The 22326-nt window shown below is 41.6% G+C and overlaps 1 protein-coding gene across 7 annotated transcripts in view; it reads left to right on the top strand.

The window, feature by feature from the left end:
* RAPGEF4 (Rap guanine nucleotide exchange factor 4) overlaps nucleotides 1-22326 on the top strand; it is a 488280-nt gene that overhangs the window by 325762 nt on the left and 140192 nt on the right. For 5 of the 7 annotated variants that reach the window (XM_073633880.1, XM_073633882.1, XM_073633878.1 and 2 more), the window contains 3 exons: nucleotides 2-117; nucleotides 6213-6310; nucleotides 7858-7936. In XM_073633880.1, coding sequence (XP_073489981.1) covers nucleotides 2-117; nucleotides 6213-6310; nucleotides 7858-7936 — 293 coding nt within the window. The remainder of the gene's footprint in view (nucleotide 1; nucleotides 118-6212; nucleotides 6311-7857; nucleotides 7937-22326) is intronic. The other 2 variants (XM_073633881.1, XM_073633879.1) reach the window with 1 other exon arrangement.

The raw sequence follows: 22326 nt of genomic DNA, 5'->3' as shown, positions 1-22326 counted from the left end.
GGATGTTGAAGCAAATACAGTGAGGCTTAAAGAACATGATCAAGATGTCTTGGTGTTGGAGAAAATTCTGTCTGGGGCGCAAGTGTCAGCACAAGGCAACACACAATCCCCTTATAAGTATGTTACAGTTTGTCAGTCACTGCTATTCTAAACAAGGTCTGCAGCACCCTCTTCCACATCTGTCGGTATAAGAAAATTCAAAGTTTAGAAATGCATAATTACCTATTAGAAAATATTTGTTAATTAACCTGACCAAAGTAAATCAAGTCTGACAGATTTCTGTGGATTACTGAGCTTTGTACATAGAGTAAGCATTGCTTAATGCAGTGAAAAAAAAGTTTGCTGAAGTTCTAGTCTCACCATCCCCAAATATTGCTCAGTCAGTTATAAATATATCAATTGAACCTGTCATCTCTTAAACCAGTTAAGAGCGTAGAACATAGAGAATCGTGTACATTCTTGAGTCCTTCCTAACTGAGAACACACCCAAGCATGGAGCTGATGGTACCTGCTGAACCAATCTATGTAGCAGAACTGCTGTCAGCAGCTATTTTAGCACTAATTGTCAAAAGCAGTGTTTCAGTATCAATGCTTGTTAACATACAAACCTTTATGCATTGTATTAACTTCAGCTGTCAGTAGCAGATAAATTACTGTGTGCCTCTTGTGTTTAAGCAAAAGTTTTGTATGCCCTATTCACACTGGGCATTTAGCCCCAGTGCATAAAAAAACAATGTAGACCAATGTAACTATTGTGGGATCTCTCTGGAAGCTGAAAATCCATGTAGCAGACACCGCTACTCCAGTAATCCCCACTAGCATCCAGGTCCCATGCAGAACGGCTATCCTGCTACATTGTGAACACAGGAGGTTGGCCACTGGGCACGGCTACAATTCAAAGATCACTTTGCACTTTCTCAGTGAATGCAAAGCTTTGTCTGATTGGACAAGTTGGAGAGGTGGGGCGGTGATGTCACACTCCCCACCTATCAACCTATTGATAGAATGCTCTGGCATTCTCGTCACGGGACCCAGAAGCTAGTGGAGATCACCGAAGTATCTTTACTACAGTGATTTCCAGCTTTCAAGCTGAAGCAATGGGATAATTAAAAATGCCTTACTTCTTTAAAACTAAAATATATCAAATATATTCAGGTAAACAAGTTGCCTGTTATTTCCTTTATTAGATAGAACCCCCCATTTGTACAACTCTCTGATTTAGGTATTTGTTTGTTGCTAGAGACCGAACTTTATTAATTTCTGGGCTAAGACTCACGAGGTTGCCCAGGTTTCTACCTTCCCAGTGAGTGCACTTCAGTGACCATTGAAGGTGCTGGTATTGGACTGGATACAGGTAGGTCTGTGGGGAATAGCACAGAAGTTAGAAAAGTCAAGTCCCAGGTAACAAAGTCAAACTAAATCACGGAGGCCCACCATGAAGGGATTTCAGACTAATAAAAGTCATAGCAGATACTTTTGTACTTCCTGCTTTTATGCTGGTGGCACATCGCCAGAAGCAGAATGACTAGAAGAGCCTTCCACTAACCTCTATGGAAGCTGGCCCAGATTGCTTTCAAATTTCCCTAACTAACAAGGTGGCAACAAGGGAGCATTTTTTGTCCAGGTGAGCTGTCCTTTATCATTCCTGTCACTGAGGAGTTGTCTTCAGCCACAGGATCGATTGGGACAAATCTTTGCTTTAAAATGTTTAAAATGTCTGACAGATTCACATTAACCACTTAAAGACCGCCCAACGCATATATACTGCGGCAGGGCGGCTCTATTGCGCGAAACAACATACCTGTACGTCAATTCGTGCAATAGATACTGTGGGCGCGCACATGCCTGCTGCACAGAGTGGGAGCCAATCAGCAGGTCTGGCGGACCCGATATCCACCGGCCACCCGCGATCGCTCCACAGAGAAGCAGAACAGGGATCTGCCTATATAAACAAGGAAGATTCCTGTTCTGACAGAGAAGTACACAGATCTCTGTGTTCTTCCTGTCAGTCCATCCCCCACACAGTTAGAAAACACAGGAACACACTTAACCCTTTGATCGCCCCTGATGTTAACCCCTTCCCTGCCAGTGTCATTTATACAGTAATGCCGTGTACACACGAGCGGAAATTCTGGCAGAAAAGGTCCGACGGAACGATTCCGTTGGACATTCAGATCGTGTGTGAGCTTCATCAGACCTTCATCGTACCTTTTCTGTCGAAAATTCAGACGGACCTAGAAATAGAACATGTTCCAAAGCTTTCCGATGGACTCGATTCCTATCGAAAAATCCGTTCATCTGTATGCTAGTGCGACGGACCAAAAACGACGCAAAGGCAACTATTGGCTACTGGCAATGAATTCCTTATTCTAGTCCGGTCGTACGTCATCACGTGTAAAATGATCTGACTTTGGAGTGATCGTGTGTAGGCAAGTCCATTTCATTGGAATTCCGTCGCAACTCTGTTGAAAAGTCCTTCAGAGTTCAGCTCGTGTGTACGCGGCATAACATTGCATTTTTTTTTAGCACCGATTTCTGTATTGGTGTTACTGGTCCCCAAAAAGTGTCACTTCATATCAGATTTGTCCGCTGCAATGTCACAGTCCTGCTAAAAATCACTGATCTCTGCCATTACCAGTAAAAACAATAAAAAAAAATAAAAATCCATAAATCTATCCCATAATTTGTAGACGCTATAACTTTTGCGCAAACCAATCAATATACGCTTATTGGGATTTTTTTACCAAAAATATGTAGAAGAATACATAGTGGCCCAAACTGATGAAGAAATTCGATTTTTTACATTTTTTTGGATATGTATTATAGAAGAAAGCAAAAAACATAGTTTTTATTTTCATAATTGTTGGCCTTGTTTATAGTGCAAAATATAAAAAAAATGCATAGCTGATCAAATACCACCAAAAGAAAGCTCTATTTGTGGGGAAAAAAAGACATCATTTTTATTTGGGTACAGCGTCGCACGACCACGCAATTGTCAGTTAAAGTAACACAGTGCTGTATCGCAAAAAATGGCCTAGTGATTAAGAGGGTAAAACCTTCCAGGGCTGAAGTGGTTGAAGTGTAACTAAAGGCAAAACTTTTTTTTTTTTAAGTTTTGGATAGAGTGGAAAGGGTTTAGGGCTGTCAGTTTTTATAGTTGTCTGTGCCTCCATTAGGAAGATTCACCCTCTAGTTTTGTCCTGCTTACTGTGATCATGCAAAGTAAAAGTAAATGAATATTTCAAATTTTGGGTTGACAACAGAACACTAATAGGGGGAAACGTTCCAATGGGGACACTAGTTCTGGTGACCCTGGTGACTCCCTCACATTGAAGGGATTTCCGCTTTCTACCTGTTTTGGTTATGGGACAGGAAGTGAAGGAAAATCTTCCCTATGGGACACAGATGGCAAAAAAAACTAACAGGGGTTATAACCCTCCTTTACTCTATTCAAAATGGGAAAAAAAGTGTTGCCTTTAGTTACACTTTATGGTGGATGTAAACCCTCACATATACCCAGTGAAGTGAACAGCCTCAGATGATACACAGGGATGAAACAAATCTCCTTACGTAAGTTTTACCTGTATATCTGCTGTCTTCATCTGTATATACTGTTTAGAAAGTTCAGATCATGTTAGGAGATTTTCTCTTCCTGTTTAGCACTACAGTGAAACCTGGGCATACAGCCAAGACAGCTGATTGGAGGAAAGACACCCACCCCCTCTCCTCATAGGCAGAGATTTTCAGAGCTGTTGAATCATTCAGGGCTCTGCTAACCTATTTATAGCATCCTCCCCAACACAAAACTCAGGCTGCTTTGATCTCCTGTGACTGAGAAGTTATGAGGCTGATTACAGAAGAAGGAAGCAGGAGACAGCTACAAGACATAGTGTTTTGAAGAGAGATAAGAAAACACTGCAGATATATGTGCCCAGCTCAAATTTCATGAATCGGGTTTACATCCACTTTAAGTAAAAAAACAGTGTTAAAGACAGCATAAAGAGCAATATTAATGTTCAAAGGAAGTACCCATCAGCAATCAATCAGATTTGAGTTTTCAGTAGGTATGATAGTTATATTAGTCATCATGGTTATTAGGGAATACTAAACTTTGCTCTTTTGACTGCCTTACTGAATAAGTGGGTCATTGCGGTGATGATAGTGCAAAGTAAACATTTAAATAGGAATGTGTGCTACCTGGATGTTTTGCACTTCACTAGGTAAAAATAGTCTGAGCCCAGGCCAGTGCATGTGAAGCTTGGAGGGTCATGTATTAGAGCATTTACTGTGTTTTTTCCTGTTTGCTACATGTATTTGCTCTTATTTCCTGAAGTAATAAATCATGAAAATACTTTAGTCTTCACCTTAAATACTTAGCTCCCCAGAGTGCTTTTAACTTAGTGATTATCTTGAAGTCTCATTTATTGCACTCTTGCAATTTTGTTGTAAGTCATCCTGGAATCATTAACAGATATAATTATTTTCAATTACCAAGTTGCAAGTTATAAAGTCACTTTTTATTTTAATTTTTGTTTTAGTCCACATGCTTGTTGGTGTTAAGTCTAGCCAAAAAGAAACCGAGGCAATGGCTGAATTGGTGGAATTTGTAATTCAGGCTATATACTCTATGTATACACTACATGGAGATATGAAAACCATTACATCGCCTTTATATCATTAGGCAAAGAAAATTATTTTGCTCTGTAATAAAATGTATTTAGGATTTATGATTGGTTCTGAAATCTTTTGCTATAGAATTTAAGAACCTGCCAAGTTTGTGCAACCTACCTCCTAAATGTGTTATTGTCATTCACAAAATGTGAGCAGTGTTATAGAATACTACATTAACACTTTGTAAGTTTATCATTTAGACAATAGAGTCTACAGAAGTTTGCATAGAGCAAAATCAAAAAAGAAATCTGTCCTCTGACCAGGAATAGTTATTGCCCTCGGGGTCCTGGCAGGCAGTCAGGCTATATTTAATTGTTTCCTGATGGGGCTGCTCACATCATACATTGCAATGGGCAGATATTTGGTTGGATTTTAAACATTATTGCAATAATGATTGTATGAAAAGCATATTATATAACTCTAATAAGTTTGAAACACTAATTATTACTCAACCCCTGCTGATATACAGGGGGTTCCCGGGTTACAAACAAGTTAGAGACTGTAGGTTTGTTCTTAAGTTGAATCTGTTTGTAAGTCGGAACAGGTACATTTTTTAAGTGTAGCTCCAGCCAAAAAAACAATTTCTAAGCTTTTTGGATAGCATAGGGAAGGGTTATCACCCCTGTAACATTTTTTTTGCTGTGCATGCCCCTGTTCAGAAGATTTCACCTCACTTTCTGTCCCAATGACAATTGGATTTTGAAAATGTTGGGTTGTTGTGGAAACAAGCCTTGGTGATAAAACATCAGTGGAGACACCTTTTCCCCATAATAGCTCTTACAGGTGTGAATTTCCCTTCCTAGAGGTAGATTTCCTCTCACTTCTTGTTGTCTCCCTCCGTTTGTAAGTAGGAGTCGTTTGTAAGTCGGGTGTTTGTAATTAGGGGACCCCCTGTATTATTTATATATTATTGTTGTATTATTATTATTAATTATTATATAATATAGATAGTAACAGAAATATATTTTATTTTTGTTGTGGCGATCTTCCTTCCGGGTTCACAGGCTGTGGCCACTTGAATAGCTGAGCTGCGAAAATGTCACTCCTGCACATGTGCACCGGAGTCATGATCGCAGCACAGCGCTCTGGATTGAGGGCACATTCAGTGCGCAGTTCGCATGCACCAGTGATGTCACCAGCTGCAGAATTTGTGAATATCTCCTAAACGGTGCATGCTTAGGAGATATTCATTGAACCCAGAGTTAAGCTTTATTATAAGCTTACTTGTAGGTACAAATGATCAAGCAGAGTTTACAACGGTTTTAACTGTAGATAGTACACCAGGTATGCATTCCAATTATACAGAATATAACTGAATATAGATGTCATTAGAGCCTGTAAGGTGTGACAATCCAAAAGAGAAAAAATGAAAATCTGGAGAAGAAAGACTAACATACAGTATACTGTATCTCTTAATGGCTCAGTATCTAAGATACAGTATATAGCCTTTTATATCCTATTCATAATATCTATTAGCTTTTCTATACATCTCTTATTTATGTCTATTGAAGGTATTAAAAATGCTTTTATTTAATTTTCAGGTACACAGTGATGTCTGGAAATCCAGAAAAAATCTTAGAACACTTCTTAGAGACCATGCGCCTTGAGTCAGGATTAAATGAAGTGTCAGGTAACAAAGGTGCAATAAAATTTAATGTATTATTAATGAGTATATAAAACAACAAGATGTGCAGCACTTCCTGTGATACAGTGAACCAAAATATAACAGTTCTGTGAATTGATTAAAGTCCTATGGTATATCCGTGATTTGATCAAATTATGTGCGAACAGCTCCAACAGAGTATATGATGTTATGCGCTTACCAGAAAATGAATGAAATACAGCATGGAAATAGAAAACACCCAGTGTGTCTGGAAAGAATTCATCACAACTTGTGCACCTCCACCAATCTGCACACTCACCAGATCCACAGTGGTAATATGCCTTAAGGAGTTACTTTAGGACATCCCATCTCAGTATTGCGGTAGAATGGTGGTCCGCGATAGGATTAAGCATTATATAAAAAGACTCACCCATAGGAGCCAAAAAATGCTCATATAGTGTAGTATTTATTTAAAATCAAGAGTAAAAACAGCCGCAGCATAATACAAAAAGGCCAAAAAACTAACATAACATGTCACCGCTCCTTCCACCAGGGAGCGGTGGTAATAGTGTCAGTACATAGGCCACCAGCCGCCACTGCATCCAGCCCTAAGATTTAGGCCCCCTGGCACACAGCAAATCCAGCTTAGTGATTTCATTTTTCTCCACTGCAATTGGACAGAAAAGAACATAAAGTCATTGTTATGCTTTTCCTATCCAATAAGCATGAAAGCACTGTTAAGCTGGCCATAGATGGATCTTTTCTTTTTTTTTTTATTTACACAGTGATCATGAATGGGTACGAATAAAAACAAATGGTTTCCTCTACCCACACAGTTGAGGTTGATGGAGGAATCCTCCCTACTGAGACATTGTATTCTGCCAGCGGGGACTTTCCGCTGGCAGAATACACTGATCAGTGGCTGCAGCCACAGATCAAGAAATATTTTCCTCCAAGCCTGTTCGACAGCAGTCAATCATTACATCGACTTCTGTCAAATTGGAGCGGCCACACATGGATAAAAATTTGGCCAGTCCCTGCTGCATTGACCGAATTTCGATCCATCCATGGCCAGCATTGACTGACAACAGCAAAACCAATCCTGACTGGTTCAGGGTGCTGACTTACCCTTTACCAGAGCTAGTGTGCAGTGGATTTTAGGAAACTGACAAAAAAAAAAAGAAAAAAAAAAGATGCTTATGCTAGTTACATTTTAAAATACATTTAAAGCCCAACCCCAGTTTGTGGGCCCACTTATTCCTTCAGCCATTTTGTAAAAAATAGGTTTCAAAATGAATGCCCTCTGCACCCGGCTGCGCTTGGGGTTTTTTTGTGCTTCGGCTACATTATCTCAACAAATTAAATGTGCCCAATGTGTAAATAACTGAAAGAATCTAAATGATTTAGAATATTTAGAAGAAAGAGTTATTTTGATTTAGGATGTCACTCTTCCACTGTCAATTCCTTGATAAAGTTGCAACACCATGAAATATTTCTTATGATTTCTATTGCTTCGTATACTGGTTGTATTTGCTAAATTTTTATGACACAATAGTAATTTTTGACTTCTGCATTTCCTCTAGATACCGCTGTAGATGACTTTATTCTCATGCAGTGTGTTTTCATGCCAAACTGTCAGCTCTGCCCTGTCTTGATGTCCCAATATCCTTTCTCGGAATCTGTAACTATGCTCCAATATGGAAAAAGTGCATTATTCATTATTTAGTGTTATTATTTTTCTGTTCATTATTTTTTTAATGACCTGAAAAGTCAAATGCACCAAGGCCAAAAAAGCATACGTGCAATTAATTAGAAAGCTATTTAGGCAGGAGCACAAAACGTTCTCATGGCGTGATATATAGGTTTTGGCTTAAAGACCATCTCTGGGCACCTGAAAAAAGATTACTCTACCAGCAACATCCATAATTACATAATGTCGAAGAAAAAAAGAGACAAGGAAAGGCTATATCACCTAAAGACTTTGTTCTCAGTCACAAGACATTGTAAACCTTTTAAGGCAATTAGCTTATTTTCTAGAACGATCAGTTTATATGCATATCATTTTAGGATTCTTTGTGACTGCATATACAAATAACAGAGAAGTGAGAACTAGTATGGGGATAAAATTAGTAGCAATGAAGGACAGTTCTAAATAAATCCTTAAAATAGTCCAATGGATAAAAGTCCAGGTACACAGACTCAGTGGCAGCCTGGTAAAGTAGCTATAAGCAACTCTGTGTGTAAAACAAAAAGAAGACAAGCAGCACCATCTGAGTTAGTATGTCTATAAAAGCAATTTAATATCACATAATTGGCAGCTCCCATAGAGAAAGCTTGTACAGTGCTCATCAAGCATGTAATCACCAAGCGCTGCGCAAAATGTATATAATAATAAACCACTATGGTAGACAGTTCCAGTCCCGCTGTGTGTCTGTACCAAAGAAACATCAACCTTGGCCATGCTGGTGGCTCCCAAAGCTCCCTGGCTGACGTGTGTACACACTACACTTAACTAGCGGCTGTGACATCACTCCCGTAAGGCATGGTGGTGGGCATGACACGTGTTCGAAGCATGCATGCTCCTTCATCAAGCCGTCATACATGTGTCCTGCATAATTATTTGGGGTGAAAGGAGTTGTTGAGGAGACTGATCATCCAGTGCACAGTTAGCCAGCTTGGGTGACAAGATAAGTTCACCTTTCAAGAAAAAATAAGAAATGCACAAGAATGTGCATTTCTTAATTTTTCCTGCAGGAGCCTGCAAAGCATTGCACCCGTGATGGGCGTCAGGGGTTCAACGACAAACCTTCATAATGGCTGTCTGTATAAAGCTGCAGAGCTTGTGAATGAACTACGAGAGCATTCATTAGCGCCTCTCAGTTCATTCAGAAGTACAAGCTATCAGCTGTAGTGGATGATGATAGTTGTAGTTCATTCATTCACATGAAACCGTGAATGAATGATGCGGGTGGAACATGTAACATGTTGGGAAAAGTGAACATAGCCTATAATTAATTACCGGTGAAATAAGCAGGGTGCATCAAAAATAAAGTTGGGGCACTTGCTTAAATTCTTCCTTAAAAGGGAATATATAGTGTTAAATTATTACCTCACTTTCTTATTATGTTCATGGGGACTTGAAAGGACCCTTGTGACAGCAATGCAGTCAACTTAAAAGTAAACATTATTTAACAAGTGATAAACCCTAAGACCGGGTTCACATGTCTGTGATTTGGATGCGGTTTCCAAAAGGGTCCTGTGTGTTTTTCAGTGGCATCTCCAGCTTTCATAATACATATATATATCCAGGGGCCATTTATCACGACTCCACAACGGCCCTTTCACATGTTCTGCAGTGAGCTCCCTTCCTACTGTATTGGGGTCCCCCAGGGTGGCAGAAAACAAGAGATACAGTATATGTCACCAGCATACCAACAAAATATAAGGATCCAAAGCAGTGGGAGAACTATCAGGGTTGCAAAGTTTGTCTTGCCACCGGGCCCTGGTGTTCTGCCATTGTGGTGTTCCCCAGCCTCCTTTTGCTGTCCTGCCCCTGCTATTGACAGCGCTGGTCTGGCATCTCTTGGAATTTACAGGCTGGTTCTCCTGTCCTAAGGATGGGAGAAATCGGTTGTGATGAGGGTGAAAAAAAAAAGGATGGGAGAAATCAATCTGTTTTTTCAGTAACTGAGAGTCCTGGTAGAGTCCTTCCTGCAACTCGCTCTTCTCCCTGCCAATGAAGATGCAGGGGAAGGAGCAGATCGGGCGTCCGTGGTTGTGTGAGCGCTCGCATTATGCAGTGTCAGCGAGCAGAGGGAGGGGGGAGGAATCACCCGCAGGAGCTGACTGCGGACTCTCTCCCTCTTAGACATTGATTTTTTGTAAAAAAAAAAAAAAAAAATTGTTTTTTTTAATTGGGGGGGTACATGGTGGGGCACAGCATAATATTGGGGGGGTCAGGGCCCCCTCTGGCCCCCCAGGGACGCCATTGGTGTTTTTGGGTATGGTTCAGGTGCAAATTCAGGCAAAAACTTGGACCTGAATCACATCTGAACCGGTGAACAGAAACGCACCGGACCCCATGCTGGAAACCACGGCTGCACATATGTGACCTGGCCTAAAAGAATAAAAAAACAAAACCCATACAAGCACATGTAGGAAAAGTACATGTGTATGTACTGTACATAAGTGCCAATTAAGCAACACATATTAGGTATCGTCATGCACACCAGAATAAGAAAAATAATTATAGAGCAGTGATTCTCAACCAGGGTTCCTCCAAAGGTTCCTAGGGATTCCTTCAGCATTGGGCAATTTATGTTTCTCAGATAAGTTCCCACTGACGCCATTGATCTTTTTAGCTATCTGTAAGGAGGTAATCTTCCCAATGACCACAAGTGTAAGGACCATTCTTCCCACTGACCATCACACTATTGTATCATGAGTTGTAGATTTCAAATTTTTAGCAGGGGTTCCCCGAGACCGGAGAACTATTTTAAGGGTTCCTGTGTTGAAAAGGTTGAGAAAGGCTGTTCTAGAGCATCATTTACATGTAACAAATTTCATGAGCTGTGAGGTATTTAACCTCCCTGACGGTATTCCCGAGTGTGGCTCGGGGTTAAATTTCAGCACCATTTGCGGTAACCCCGAGCCACACTCAGGATTACATCTCAGGATCCTGGTGCAGGGTACTTACCTTGTCCCCAGGATCCTGCGATGTCCCCCTGTGCTGTCTGCGGACTCTGTCCTCTGCCCGAAGCCCCTCTGTGCCAGGCTCCGTTCCCTGCGAGCGTCGCGATGCACGGGGCGGAGCCTGGCAGCAAATTAAAAAAACTGTAAAAATCATAACACATACAGTACTGGAATCTTACAGATTCCAGTACTGTATGAAATCATTTCACTTCCCTTTTGTCCCCAGTGCTTTGGCCCATGCCCTGCATGCAGTTTTATATTACCTAAACTTACTGTTCTTTCTGCCTGGAAACTTGAGATTGTCCATAGCAACCAAAAAGTGTCCCTTTACTTCAAAAGTGGCTTTAGACCAGCTAGAAAACAGCGATAGTAAATTAGAACACTTTCAGAATTGAGCGATAGTGAATCGTGGGGAAATTTATTTTATTATATTATTTTTTTTTTATTATTTATATTTATTTATTATATTATAATTTATGCTTTTGTGTTTCAAACTTCATCGTACCCGGGATATCTACTAGACTCTTGGTGGACAGATCTAAGTGTGTTATTGCTAAGAATTACAGACCTACAATATAAAACGCCAATTTTCAATGCAAAATAATTGTACCGCTTTGAGACGCAAAAATCTGAAATAATCATACCGCCAAGGAGGTTAATGTGTTACCTGTGTAAAATTTAGAGCATCAAAATTGGTCATTGTTTTGCAACTGCTCTCAATTTTAAGACCTGCCATTTTTGTGGTATCTATTTACTCAATACAATCTCATCCTCCATGTTTTTAAATATAATTTGAGAATGATATTGTGTTTGTGCACTAACATACAGTTTACAATGTTTTTTTACTAAAAATATAGGTTTGATAAATATCAAGCAACAAAAACCTTTTTATTGTAAAGGTTCTTTGCGTTCATGAAATATATTTTGTTTTGGGGGTAAATGTATGCTTTAGGCCAAAAAAGCATATTTAAGCATGCCTGTGAAAAAAAAAATTGCAAACATTGGTCCAGCAGCAAAAGATTTACATTTTTTACAGACTGATGTATGGATGCACTCTTGGATCACATGGATACGCTTTTTTACTCCTATTGTAGCAGAAGTGATAGAGTATAAGTTACAATTAGATGATGTTATATAACACTGCTAGTCTCTATTTCACTGAATAATAGTCCATGAGGAATGCCTGATCATCTGATCATACTCTTGGAGTAGATGTTGTTTTTGGTTCCTTTCAGTGTTTGCCAAATATCCGAAGGCTCAACCATTTGGTAATCCTCTTCTTGAGTGGATACTATGCACCTAAGATACTACAAGCTCTTCAGTATTAAAATAGGTCTAAACAGTGCCTGGGCAAGGTCATCCAGAGCCCAGGGTGAAGATAGGAAACTGCCCCCCCCCATTGGACACCCCAACTACTCCTCTTGTTGGGTGGATAAGGGAATGGGGCTAATAGCAGCAATGTTTGTGGTAGACTGCAGCAAACTAAAACGTTTAAGATTGGTGCACAAACATTAGGCTAAAAGCGGTAAAGGAAAAAATGTCTCTGGGTTGGTGGTGTCACTGAAAGGAAGAAATGTCCCCTCATCGAGGGTGTCACTGAAATGACAAAATGTCAGTGAGTTGGTAGTGTCACTGGAAGAAAAAAATGCCCCTGCATCAATGGTGTCACTGAAAGGAAAAAATGTACCCGTATTGGTGATGTCACCGTAAAAAACCCCACTACAAAATTCCTCCCTGCCAACCTTCCTCCCCAGTAAAGAGCTTTTCCCTCTTCCCCTGTGTAAGCACTCCCTGATCTGCAGCATGACAGCCCAGCCTTCTGGCAGCAAATTCTCCTGTACTGAGGATGCGCTGTCACTTGTAAACATAGAAGCTGGTGCAGGAAGATGGCTTCAGTTTTTAGAACAAATGACAGCGCTGAGCACAGGCTAGGTACAAAGTACTGCTACACCCCAAACAACAAAAAAAACTCCACTGACAGAAGTGACACTACAGTTACTCCTGTCAGTGAAAAGCAGGGAGAAGGGAACTGCTGGAGCTCCCAGTGCACCCCTCTCCCTCTTCATAGAGGTGCTGCGCCCGGGGCATGTGTCTCTTCTGCCCCTCCCCCCCCGTCCTGACCCTGGGCTTAGAACATAATTTTTTCCAGTAATTATTTAAATCCATCTGTTGTGATGTAGAGTTCCATGATATAACTCCAAGCAAACTGTATGAAAAAAAAAAAAAAGTAGCCCCATTACATTTTAGCGCAGCCCCGTTTAATATAGATAACCACACACAAGTCAATAGCGGACATCAGCAGGCCTTCTTTCACCAATTTATACACTGTGGTTGTAATAAAAGTACAATGTAAAAAAAAAAAGCAAATATATGATAAACACATCAAAACTTTAGCTGAAAACTCAAAAAAAGGATACTCATAACTGAATGAATGCTGTGATGCCTCCCTCCCCTTGTAAAAGAAGTTTGTGTGCTAGAAGAGCTCAGTCTGATTTGACATTTAACATTTCCAGCCACGGATGAAGAATGCTTTGGGAGGTCAAATGTGCTTAGGGACCACATTTTTTTTCTGAAATTCGCAAACCATCAACAATAATATTCATTAGTATGTTTGATCTTGTCTATTACTGCAGCTAGCATGCTTTTTCAGAAGGACAACACCAAATTACATTGTTATGTAGACATTTTAAATACAGACTACATTAGCCCTGTAGATATAGTTTTTCGTTATTTTAATAATGTCTGTTTAGGGCGTTTCAGTTTAGCTGTCCTGCAATATAAATATCATTGTAAGGGTTTGCCTAACTGCACATAACTGCATTTAACAGAGATAATAAACAGAATATTTAAGGTCAAATTGTTTCTGCAGATCTGACAGTATAATTGTTGTGTCTGTGAGTTTTATTTATCTGGTGATTCTCATGAAATTATTTAGCGATGTAATTGTTACTGTTCACTAGCAGTTTCTGGATTTATTTTGCAAGTGTTTTAGACAACTTTTTGGAGGACAAATAATAATGTAATCTGTGGAATTAAAATATAAACCAACTCTTATGGTATCCTTAAAGTGGTTGTAAACCCTTACATATACCCAATGAAGTGACTGGCCTCAGGTGACACACAAACAATGAAACAAATCCTCCTGCATCAGTTTTACCTGTTTCATCGTTGGCAACATTGCAAAATAAATTATAGGGACACTTTTTTGTCTGTAGACGGAGTCTTGCTATAATTAGGGCGTGGGGTATTCGTTTGAAGGCGGGGCATATTGAGGAAAGAAAAATGTGAAGCATGCTGCAGCGAAAATGGGTGTGGTTTAACCGGGAAATGGGTGTGGCTTAAATGGGTATGGCTTAAAGGGTGTGTGGTCAGAGTCTGAGATGAACGAGGGATGGAGGGAGAAAGTAAGGGAGAGGGAAAGAAAGAAAGAATGAAAGAAAGAAAGAAAGAAATAGGGAGGGAAGGAGAGAGAAAGAAGGAAAGAAAGAGGCATGGAGGGACAGCAGGCCCAGATCCTACACCACACTAGAAATATGTGTATTCCAGAACGTTTAACAATCAGCAGATAAAGATACCTGGTGTTAGCCCTTCAATCACAGCACCATGGTTGGTATGATGTCAGGGTGATTGAAGCACATTATTTCTATCATTACATTGTAATATAATATTAAATAGTTCAACTCACCATAATGCAGAATCAGTGGGAGCCCTGAGTGTGTCACTTGCCACCGTCACCTGCCACCAGATGCCATCAGATGTCCCCAGTAGAGTCCCTCCTTACATCAGGTGCCCTCCAGTAGAGTCATTCCTTACATCAGGTGCTCCCAGCAAAGTTGCTCCTTACATCAGGTGCCCCCAGCAGAGTCCCTCCTTATATCAGGTGCCCCCAGTAGAGTCCCTCCTTACATCAGGTGCCCCCAGCAAAGTCTCTCCTTACATCAGGTGCCCGAGGCGAAGTCCCTCCTTACATCAGTTACCCCCGGCAGATTTCCTCCTTACATCAGGTGCCTCCAGCAGAGTCCCTCCTTACATCAGGTGCCCCCAGCAGAGTCCCTCCTTACATCGGGTGCCCCACGCAGAGTCCATCCTTACATCGGGTGCCCCCCCGCTGAGTCAGTCCTTACATCGGGTGCCCCCAGCAGAGTCCCTCCTTACATCGGGTTCCCCCAGCAGAGTCCCTCCTTACATTGGGTGCCCCAGCAGAGTCTCTCCTTACATCAGGTGCCCCCAGCGGAGTCCCTCCTTACATCAGGTGCCACCAGCGGAGTCCCTTATTACATCAGGTACCCCAAGCGGAGTCTCTCCTTACATCAGGTGCCCCCAGCTGAGTTTCTCCTTACATCAGGTGTCCCCAGCAGAGTCTCTCCTTACATCAGGTGCCCCAGTGGAGTCTCCTTACATCAGGTATCCCCAGCTGAGTCCCTCCTTACATCAGGTGTCCCCAGTGGAGCCCATCCTTACATCAGGTGTCCCCAGCGGAGCCCCTCCTTACATTAGGAGTCCCTCCTTACATCAGGTGCCCCCAGCAGATTCCCATATTACATCGGGTGTCCCCAGCCAGCGGAGTCCCTCCTTACATCAGGTGTCCCCAGCCAGTGGAGTCCCTCCTTACATCAGGTGTCCCTGGCCAGCGGAGTCCCTCCTTACATCAGGTGTCCCCAGCCAGTGGAGTCCCTCCTTACATCAGGTGTCCCTGGCCAGTGGAGTCCCTCATTACATCGGGTGTCCCCAGCCAGCGGAGTCCCTCCTTACATCAGGAGTCCCCGGCCAGCGGAGTCCCTCCTTACATCAGGTGTCCCCAGCCAGCGGAGTCCCTCGTTACCTCAGGTGCCCCCAGCAGAGTCCCTCTTTACATCAGGTGCCCCCAGCAGAGACCCTCCTTACATCGGGTGCCCCCTGCAGAGTCCATCCTTACATCACGTGCCCCAGCAGAGTCCCTCCTTACATTGGGTGCTCCAGCAGAGTCTCTCCTTACATCAGGTGCCCCAGCGAGGTCTCTCCTTACATCAGGTGCCCCAGCGGAGTCTCTCCTTACATCAGGTGCCCCCAGCAGAGTTTCTCCTTACATCAGGTGTCCCCAGCAGAGTCTCTCCTTACATCAGGTGTCCCCAGCGGAGTCTGTCCTTACATCAGGTGTCCCCAGCGGAGTCTCTCCTTACATCAGGAGTCCCTCCTTACATCAGGTGCCCCCAGCGGAGTCCCATATTACATCAGGTGTCCCTGGCCAGCGGAGTCCCTCCATCAAGTGTCCCTGGCCAGCGGAGTCCCTCCTTACATCAGGTTCCCCAGCCAGCGGAGTCTCTCCTTACATCAGGTGTCCCCAGCTGAGTCTCTCCTTACATCAGGTGTCCCAAGCAGAGTCCGTCCTTACATCAGGTGTCCCCAGTGGAGTCCCTCCTTACATCAGGAGTCCCTCCTTACATCAGGTGCCCCCAGCGGAGTCCTTCCTTACATCAGGTGTCCCCGGCCAGCGGAGTCCCTCCTTACATCAGGTGTCCCCAGCGGAGTCTAGCCTTACATCAGGTGTCCCCAGCAGAGTCTGTCCTTACATCAGGTGTCCCCAGCGAAGTCCCTCCTTACATCAGGAGTCCCTCCTTACATCAGGTGCCCCCAGCGGAGTCCCATTTTACATCAGGTGTCCCCAACCAGCAGAGTCCTTCGTCCTTCCTTACATCAGGTGTCCCCGGCTAGCGGAGTCCCTCCTTACATCAGGTTCCCTGGCCAGCGGAGTCCCTCCTTACATCAGGTGTCCCCTCGGGTGCGGGCCACAGGTGATTTGGCCTCCGCGCCATTACAGAAGACCAGCCAATGGGAAGAACCAAAAGACGGAGCCTGGGTTCCGCCTCTTCTTTCTTCCTCATGATAGCTGGTCTTCAGTAAAATGGCGGCTGGCAGAGACATTTTATCAGTGGCGGCCACGGCCTCTAGCGGCGGTGGTGAAAAAACTGGAAAATTGACCAGTATACAGTGCTACAAAAAAAGTGCCACTGCCCCCACCTATAACTAGCCATCACAGTAAGCGGCATTGGAGGGAAACTTAAGATATAAACAGGGCCAATGATAAATCCAAGGTAAAAACCAAACTTACTTACCGACCAGGTCAGGCAACGCACTGACACCTTTGCAGCCATTGAGCTATATGCTGGGTGTTCAGTGTGCTCCTGCACCTTTAAGAAGGGGTGGGCTCCCCTTCAGTCCATCTGCCCTCCACCTATCCATCTGAATGCATGTGCTCCCACTGTGGAATCATTCATGAGCTCTGTAGCTTACGCATGCATTTGCAAATGTGTGCAGACTAAACCACTTATTTTAATGCATACTGTTAGACAGGTTGATTTGGTTGTCTGCGGGCTGGTCGGTAAGGAAGCTTGTTTTTTTCCTTGGACTTATCCTTGGCCCTGTTTATATCTTAAGTTGCCCTCCAATGCTGCTTACTGCGATGGCCAGTTATAGGTGGGGGCAGTGAAGCTTTTTTTTGTATATTGCCGCTTACCAGTCTTTAGATGTCCTGGTTGCATTTGTTTTATTTTTTTCAGGTTTTGTAAAATTTCTGCAAGTAGAGAAACATACTTGCCGATCCTGTCAGAAATCATGTGTCCTCGCAATTTACTATAAGGAACTGATATCTCAAACAATGTAACAGCTTTCACTGCTATCTTTTGTAAACTACAAAGCAACTATCCTTCATGAAATTAGGAGTAGATGAAGGAAGAGCAACCAAAGGTGACATAACTGCTTCTCTACAGACACAGTATATGAGTGAGTGTTGTCACCCTAGGGCAAGAAGTGTGTTATCACCAGCTAAAAAAAAAAAAAAAATAAAGCCTGAAACAAATGCAGCCACCTTATCCTAGGACTGATAAAACGCTCCAAAGACCTCTGCAACCTTCTGCTCCAGCTCTCAGGTGCTCATTCCTTCAGGGTCCATACCTCCCGAGTACCAATACAATTCAGCTGGACTATTAGCTGCAGTATATTCCATTATTGTTTTTGTGTTTTGATACATGTTAAGTACTCTGTAAATCCTATTGAATAGGATATCACAGTAGTGTTTCTCAAATATCAAAATGTCTATGCCAAAAATAAGGCCTATTTGTATTTCCCTGTGGAGCACAGGCAATGGTCCAGTGGTTGTGTAAATAGTAGTAAAGCAAGCTTGCATCCTTTCTAGCACCATTGGAAAGAATATGGGAGGGATGAAGGCAAACAATAGCATTGCTGTAGCCAGAATTTGGGCACAAAAATACCCCTTATGCCCCGTACACACAATCGGATTTTCCGACAACAAATGTTGGATGTGATCTTGTTGGCGGAAAGTCCCACCGTGTGTATGCTCCATTGAACATTTGTTGTCAGGCTTTCCACCAACAAATGTTGGCTAGCGGGTTCTCAAATTTTCCGCCAACAAATGTTTGTTGTCGGACTTTCCGATCGTGTGTACACAAGTCCGTCGGACATAAGTCCACGCATGCTCGGAAACAATTACGAGCTGGAGATATAACTAGAGTTCGGAAAGTCCGATCGAGTGTATGGGGCATTAGCCATATGGCTGAAGCTGCCTGAGTGGTTTTGAATTTTCTTAGTGTTCATTTATGACTGATCATGTGCCGTTTGCAATGTTGCAATCCAAAGATAATCTAATAAGTCAGCGCTAAAACAATAATAATAAATAGAAGGCTGGTAGCAATAGGTAAGCATAAAGAAAATCTAAATATAACAATAATAAAGGTGCAGCGCCTTAATACAGCAACAGCAAATTAAAACATCCACTATAAATCATGTGCATAAAACTCAAGAAATGTCTATGTATTGCTTCCACCATCCAAAAAACCACACTCACCAGCTCACGCAGCTTCCACTCTGTAGACATCCAGCACCATCCATTCACCTGAGGTCCTCTGACTTTAGCAGCAGCAGCCATCTGGAAGTCACTGGGGGAGATTTGGAAAAGCGCACAGCGCCATTAGATGGAAAAGGAACCAAATACCAAAATGGGCCAGATGTAGTGTAGTAATTTATTACTGATGCATAGGAATCATATAAAAATGATAAAAAACTTCCAGATGCCAAATAGTAAAACATATACAGCAGTGCACTTACGCCAGATGCCAGCTCTGAAACTGGCATATACAGTAGCTCTGCTCCGACACGTTTCCTGCCAATGCATGTCTTCAGGGGACGTTAGTAAGTTACTGCATCTGGCCCGTTTTGGTATTTGGCTCCTTGTACAAGCACACCTTTTCCATGTAGTGGCGCTGCAGGATTTTCCAAGTCTCCCACAGTGGTGGGCTGCTGCTGCTACAGTCAGAGGACCTCAGGTGGATGGATGGAGCTGGATGTCCATGGAGTGAAAGCTGAGATTGTTAATTCCCAATACGTCACTTGCTGTATTAGCAGTTAGTGAGCTGTTGAGTGCGTTCTTACCCTCAGTTGCATGTGGTGTCCCTGTTTTTTTTAGATATTGGAAACAATACATGGACATTTCTGGAGTTAACAGACTTTTTTAGTTTATTTATGCATTTTTTGTGTGTGATTTTTACTTTCATGTTTTTATGCACATAATTTTTAGTGGGTGTTTTAATTTGCTATTGCTATATTAAGGAGCTGCACCTTTATTGTTACAATTTAGGCAATCGCAATCAACCAAGGGAGAGTCTTCGCAATAAACAATCACAAAGCAAACATAGTACTTCATTCCAGAGGAGAAGTGAGCAATTGATTGTGGGGATCTGCAACCAGTTTTGGGTGACTTTGGTTGGTTGGTATGGGCTACCGACAATTGCAACAACAGTTTAGTGCTAAAGAGACTAAGCTTCTCAGCATGGGGCCAGATTGCCTTTATGTAGGTCTAGTAACAGTAAAGGAAAATGGAAATTAGATGGTAGATATATAATTACGGAAGATGCCAAGGAATCCATACGACAATAGAATTTGGCCAATTGCAGTTATAATCTGCAGTATCCTTTGTGCTGTATCTGCCATTGCAAAGCAAAAATCGTCAGTAGATCTCACAATGTAATCATGTCTAATGAGAGCAAATTACAATCTGTGTATATTTTTTCTCTTTCCTTATTTTTGTAAACCTTAATCTCTGTACGGAGAGCTATCATTAGCAGGATTTAAAGGAAGCTAATGTAAAATAAGAAAATGCCAAAAATTACAGGTACCTGCGGTGAGTTTGATAATAGGGAGGTAAAAATATATGAAATAATTATACGGCTGCAGAAGCTGAACAAGAACATGACTAAGAGGAACATTAAACTTGCAATTCACATTTTTAACACTGGCTGTATTGACAGCATTATTGCATGTTATTGTTCTGACTGTTTGGAAGTGTGTACAGTTTAATCCCATACAACAATAAGCAGCTTTAATGGATGCTGAGACTTGTTTAAAGAGTGGCATCATCTAAATGTGATGTGTTAATTATGTTGTATGAAATTAAATAGGATTGAACTTTGCAAGTTATTTCTTTAGAGGAAAAAAAAGCATGGTTTAAATGTAAACAGATTGCTTTGTGTTTATGCCTTTCTTTGTGTTTAGATTCTTTTATTATATTGGTAGATGTAAGAATAGCAATTGCTAAGCTATAGCTATAAAAGAATGTAGCATATAGGTAAAACTAAAATTACCCTTAGGTGTCTACCATCTTAATGGGAACCTTTCTTTTCCCAAAATATGTCTAATTTGCGTGGGCCCTTCATCATCCACTCCATCACATGCTTCAACTTTGCAGCCCAAACTATGCAATATAAAGCCCCGTACACACGATCAGATTTTCCGACGGGCAATGTTGGATGTCAGGCTGTTGGCAGGAAATCTAACCGTGTGTACGCTCCATCAGACAATTGTTGTCGGACTTTCTGCCAACAAATGTTGGCTAGCATGTCTTCAAACTTTCCGCCAACAAATGTGTGTTGTCGGATTTTCTGAGCGTGTGTACACAAGTCCGTCAGACAAAAGACCAAAGTAAAAACACGCATGCTCGGAAGCAGAAGCAGTCAGTCTTATAAATTAGCGTTTGTAATGGAGAATTAATATTTGTGACGTGGCAAATTATGAAAACTCCAAATGCAGCGCACAATTCTCTTCTTCTTTAATGGGATAATAATGAAGCTGCTTTGCTGGTGATACTGATGGAGTTATTGCAAGCAAATTTTCAAAGGCTTTTTTTTCTAGTGATATCAAGAATAATATTATTATGTTTTTTTATTTTTTTATTTGTGCAAGTTACCACAACACCATTATCCCCTAGTTTTTAAGATCAAAGATACAACTATGTTGGTGTCCCTTGTCAATTTTACATTGTATTTTTTTTAAATGTAACTGCCTACTCCCAAACTGTCATTTGAAGTAAAACACACAGCCAAGTATTATTCTCCACATTTTTTTTATTGTGCATTAAAAAAATTAAAAAAATAAAAATTAGACATGCTATCTGCCAATAGAACTTAACCAAAAAGTGCATCCTATGCATCCAAAAATATTGAAAATATACCAAATCAAATCATTATTCAACCAAAAAAAAAATTAATGGCAAAGCAATAACTCCAAGGCTAATAATAAATAAAACGTTATCTCCTCCGATTTTGCAACATGTCTGGTTGGCGAACGGCCGTTCAGAAACGAACTGAAAAGCACGAAATGAAAAGCGCTAAATGAAAAACGCAAAAAGAAAAATGTGAAACAACACTCACCAAACTTCTACTAACACGAAATTAGCAGAAGGAGCCTAAAGGGTGGTGCTAAAGAGCTGAAAAACCACAAAGTACGTCTAGTACGTCACTACGTTTGTAATTGTTGGCCAACATTTGTGAGACTGTATGTATGCAAGACAAGTTTGAGCCAACACCCTTCTGACAAAATTCCACGGTTTTGTTGGCGGAAAGTCCGATCGTGTGTACGAGGCATAAGGCTTCATGTACACTGCTTCTGGTAAACGGACATTTAGGAGCAGTTGGGCATTTTCAGCTGCCCCTGAACTCTCCTCTATGTTATCTTATCAGTACATGTACACAGGGTCGTTTACAGTCATTTCTAGGCAGTTGGGTTCAGAAGCATTTTTTCAAAAGCAAAAAAATGCATTCAGGACGGATGTTCAGAGGCATTTAAAATGCCAAATGCCTGTAACAGCTTGTAAATGCGGTAACTTGCGTTAAGGTGCGTTTTGTTTACAGGCGTTTTTCATTTTTGACTATTTAAAAAAAAAAAAAAACGCTTCTAAACGCAAACGCAGCTAAACTGACGTTTTTAATTGTCGGATACTATCTGTCAAGTTAAATAGTTCAGGAGAGGTTGTAAAACGTCCCGTGTACATTAAGCCTTAGCAGACATAACAGAGATGTTGGTAATGGTATACA

Source organism: Aquarana catesbeiana, linkage group LG06 (genome assembly GCF_042186555.1).
Source record: "Aquarana catesbeiana isolate 2022-GZ linkage group LG06, ASM4218655v1, whole genome shotgun sequence".
Lineage (NCBI taxonomy): Eukaryota > Metazoa > Chordata > Amphibia > Anura > Ranidae > Aquarana > Aquarana catesbeiana.
The sequence above is the reverse complement of the archived record's forward strand: the minus strand, read 5'-3'. Positions and strand labels throughout refer to the sequence as shown.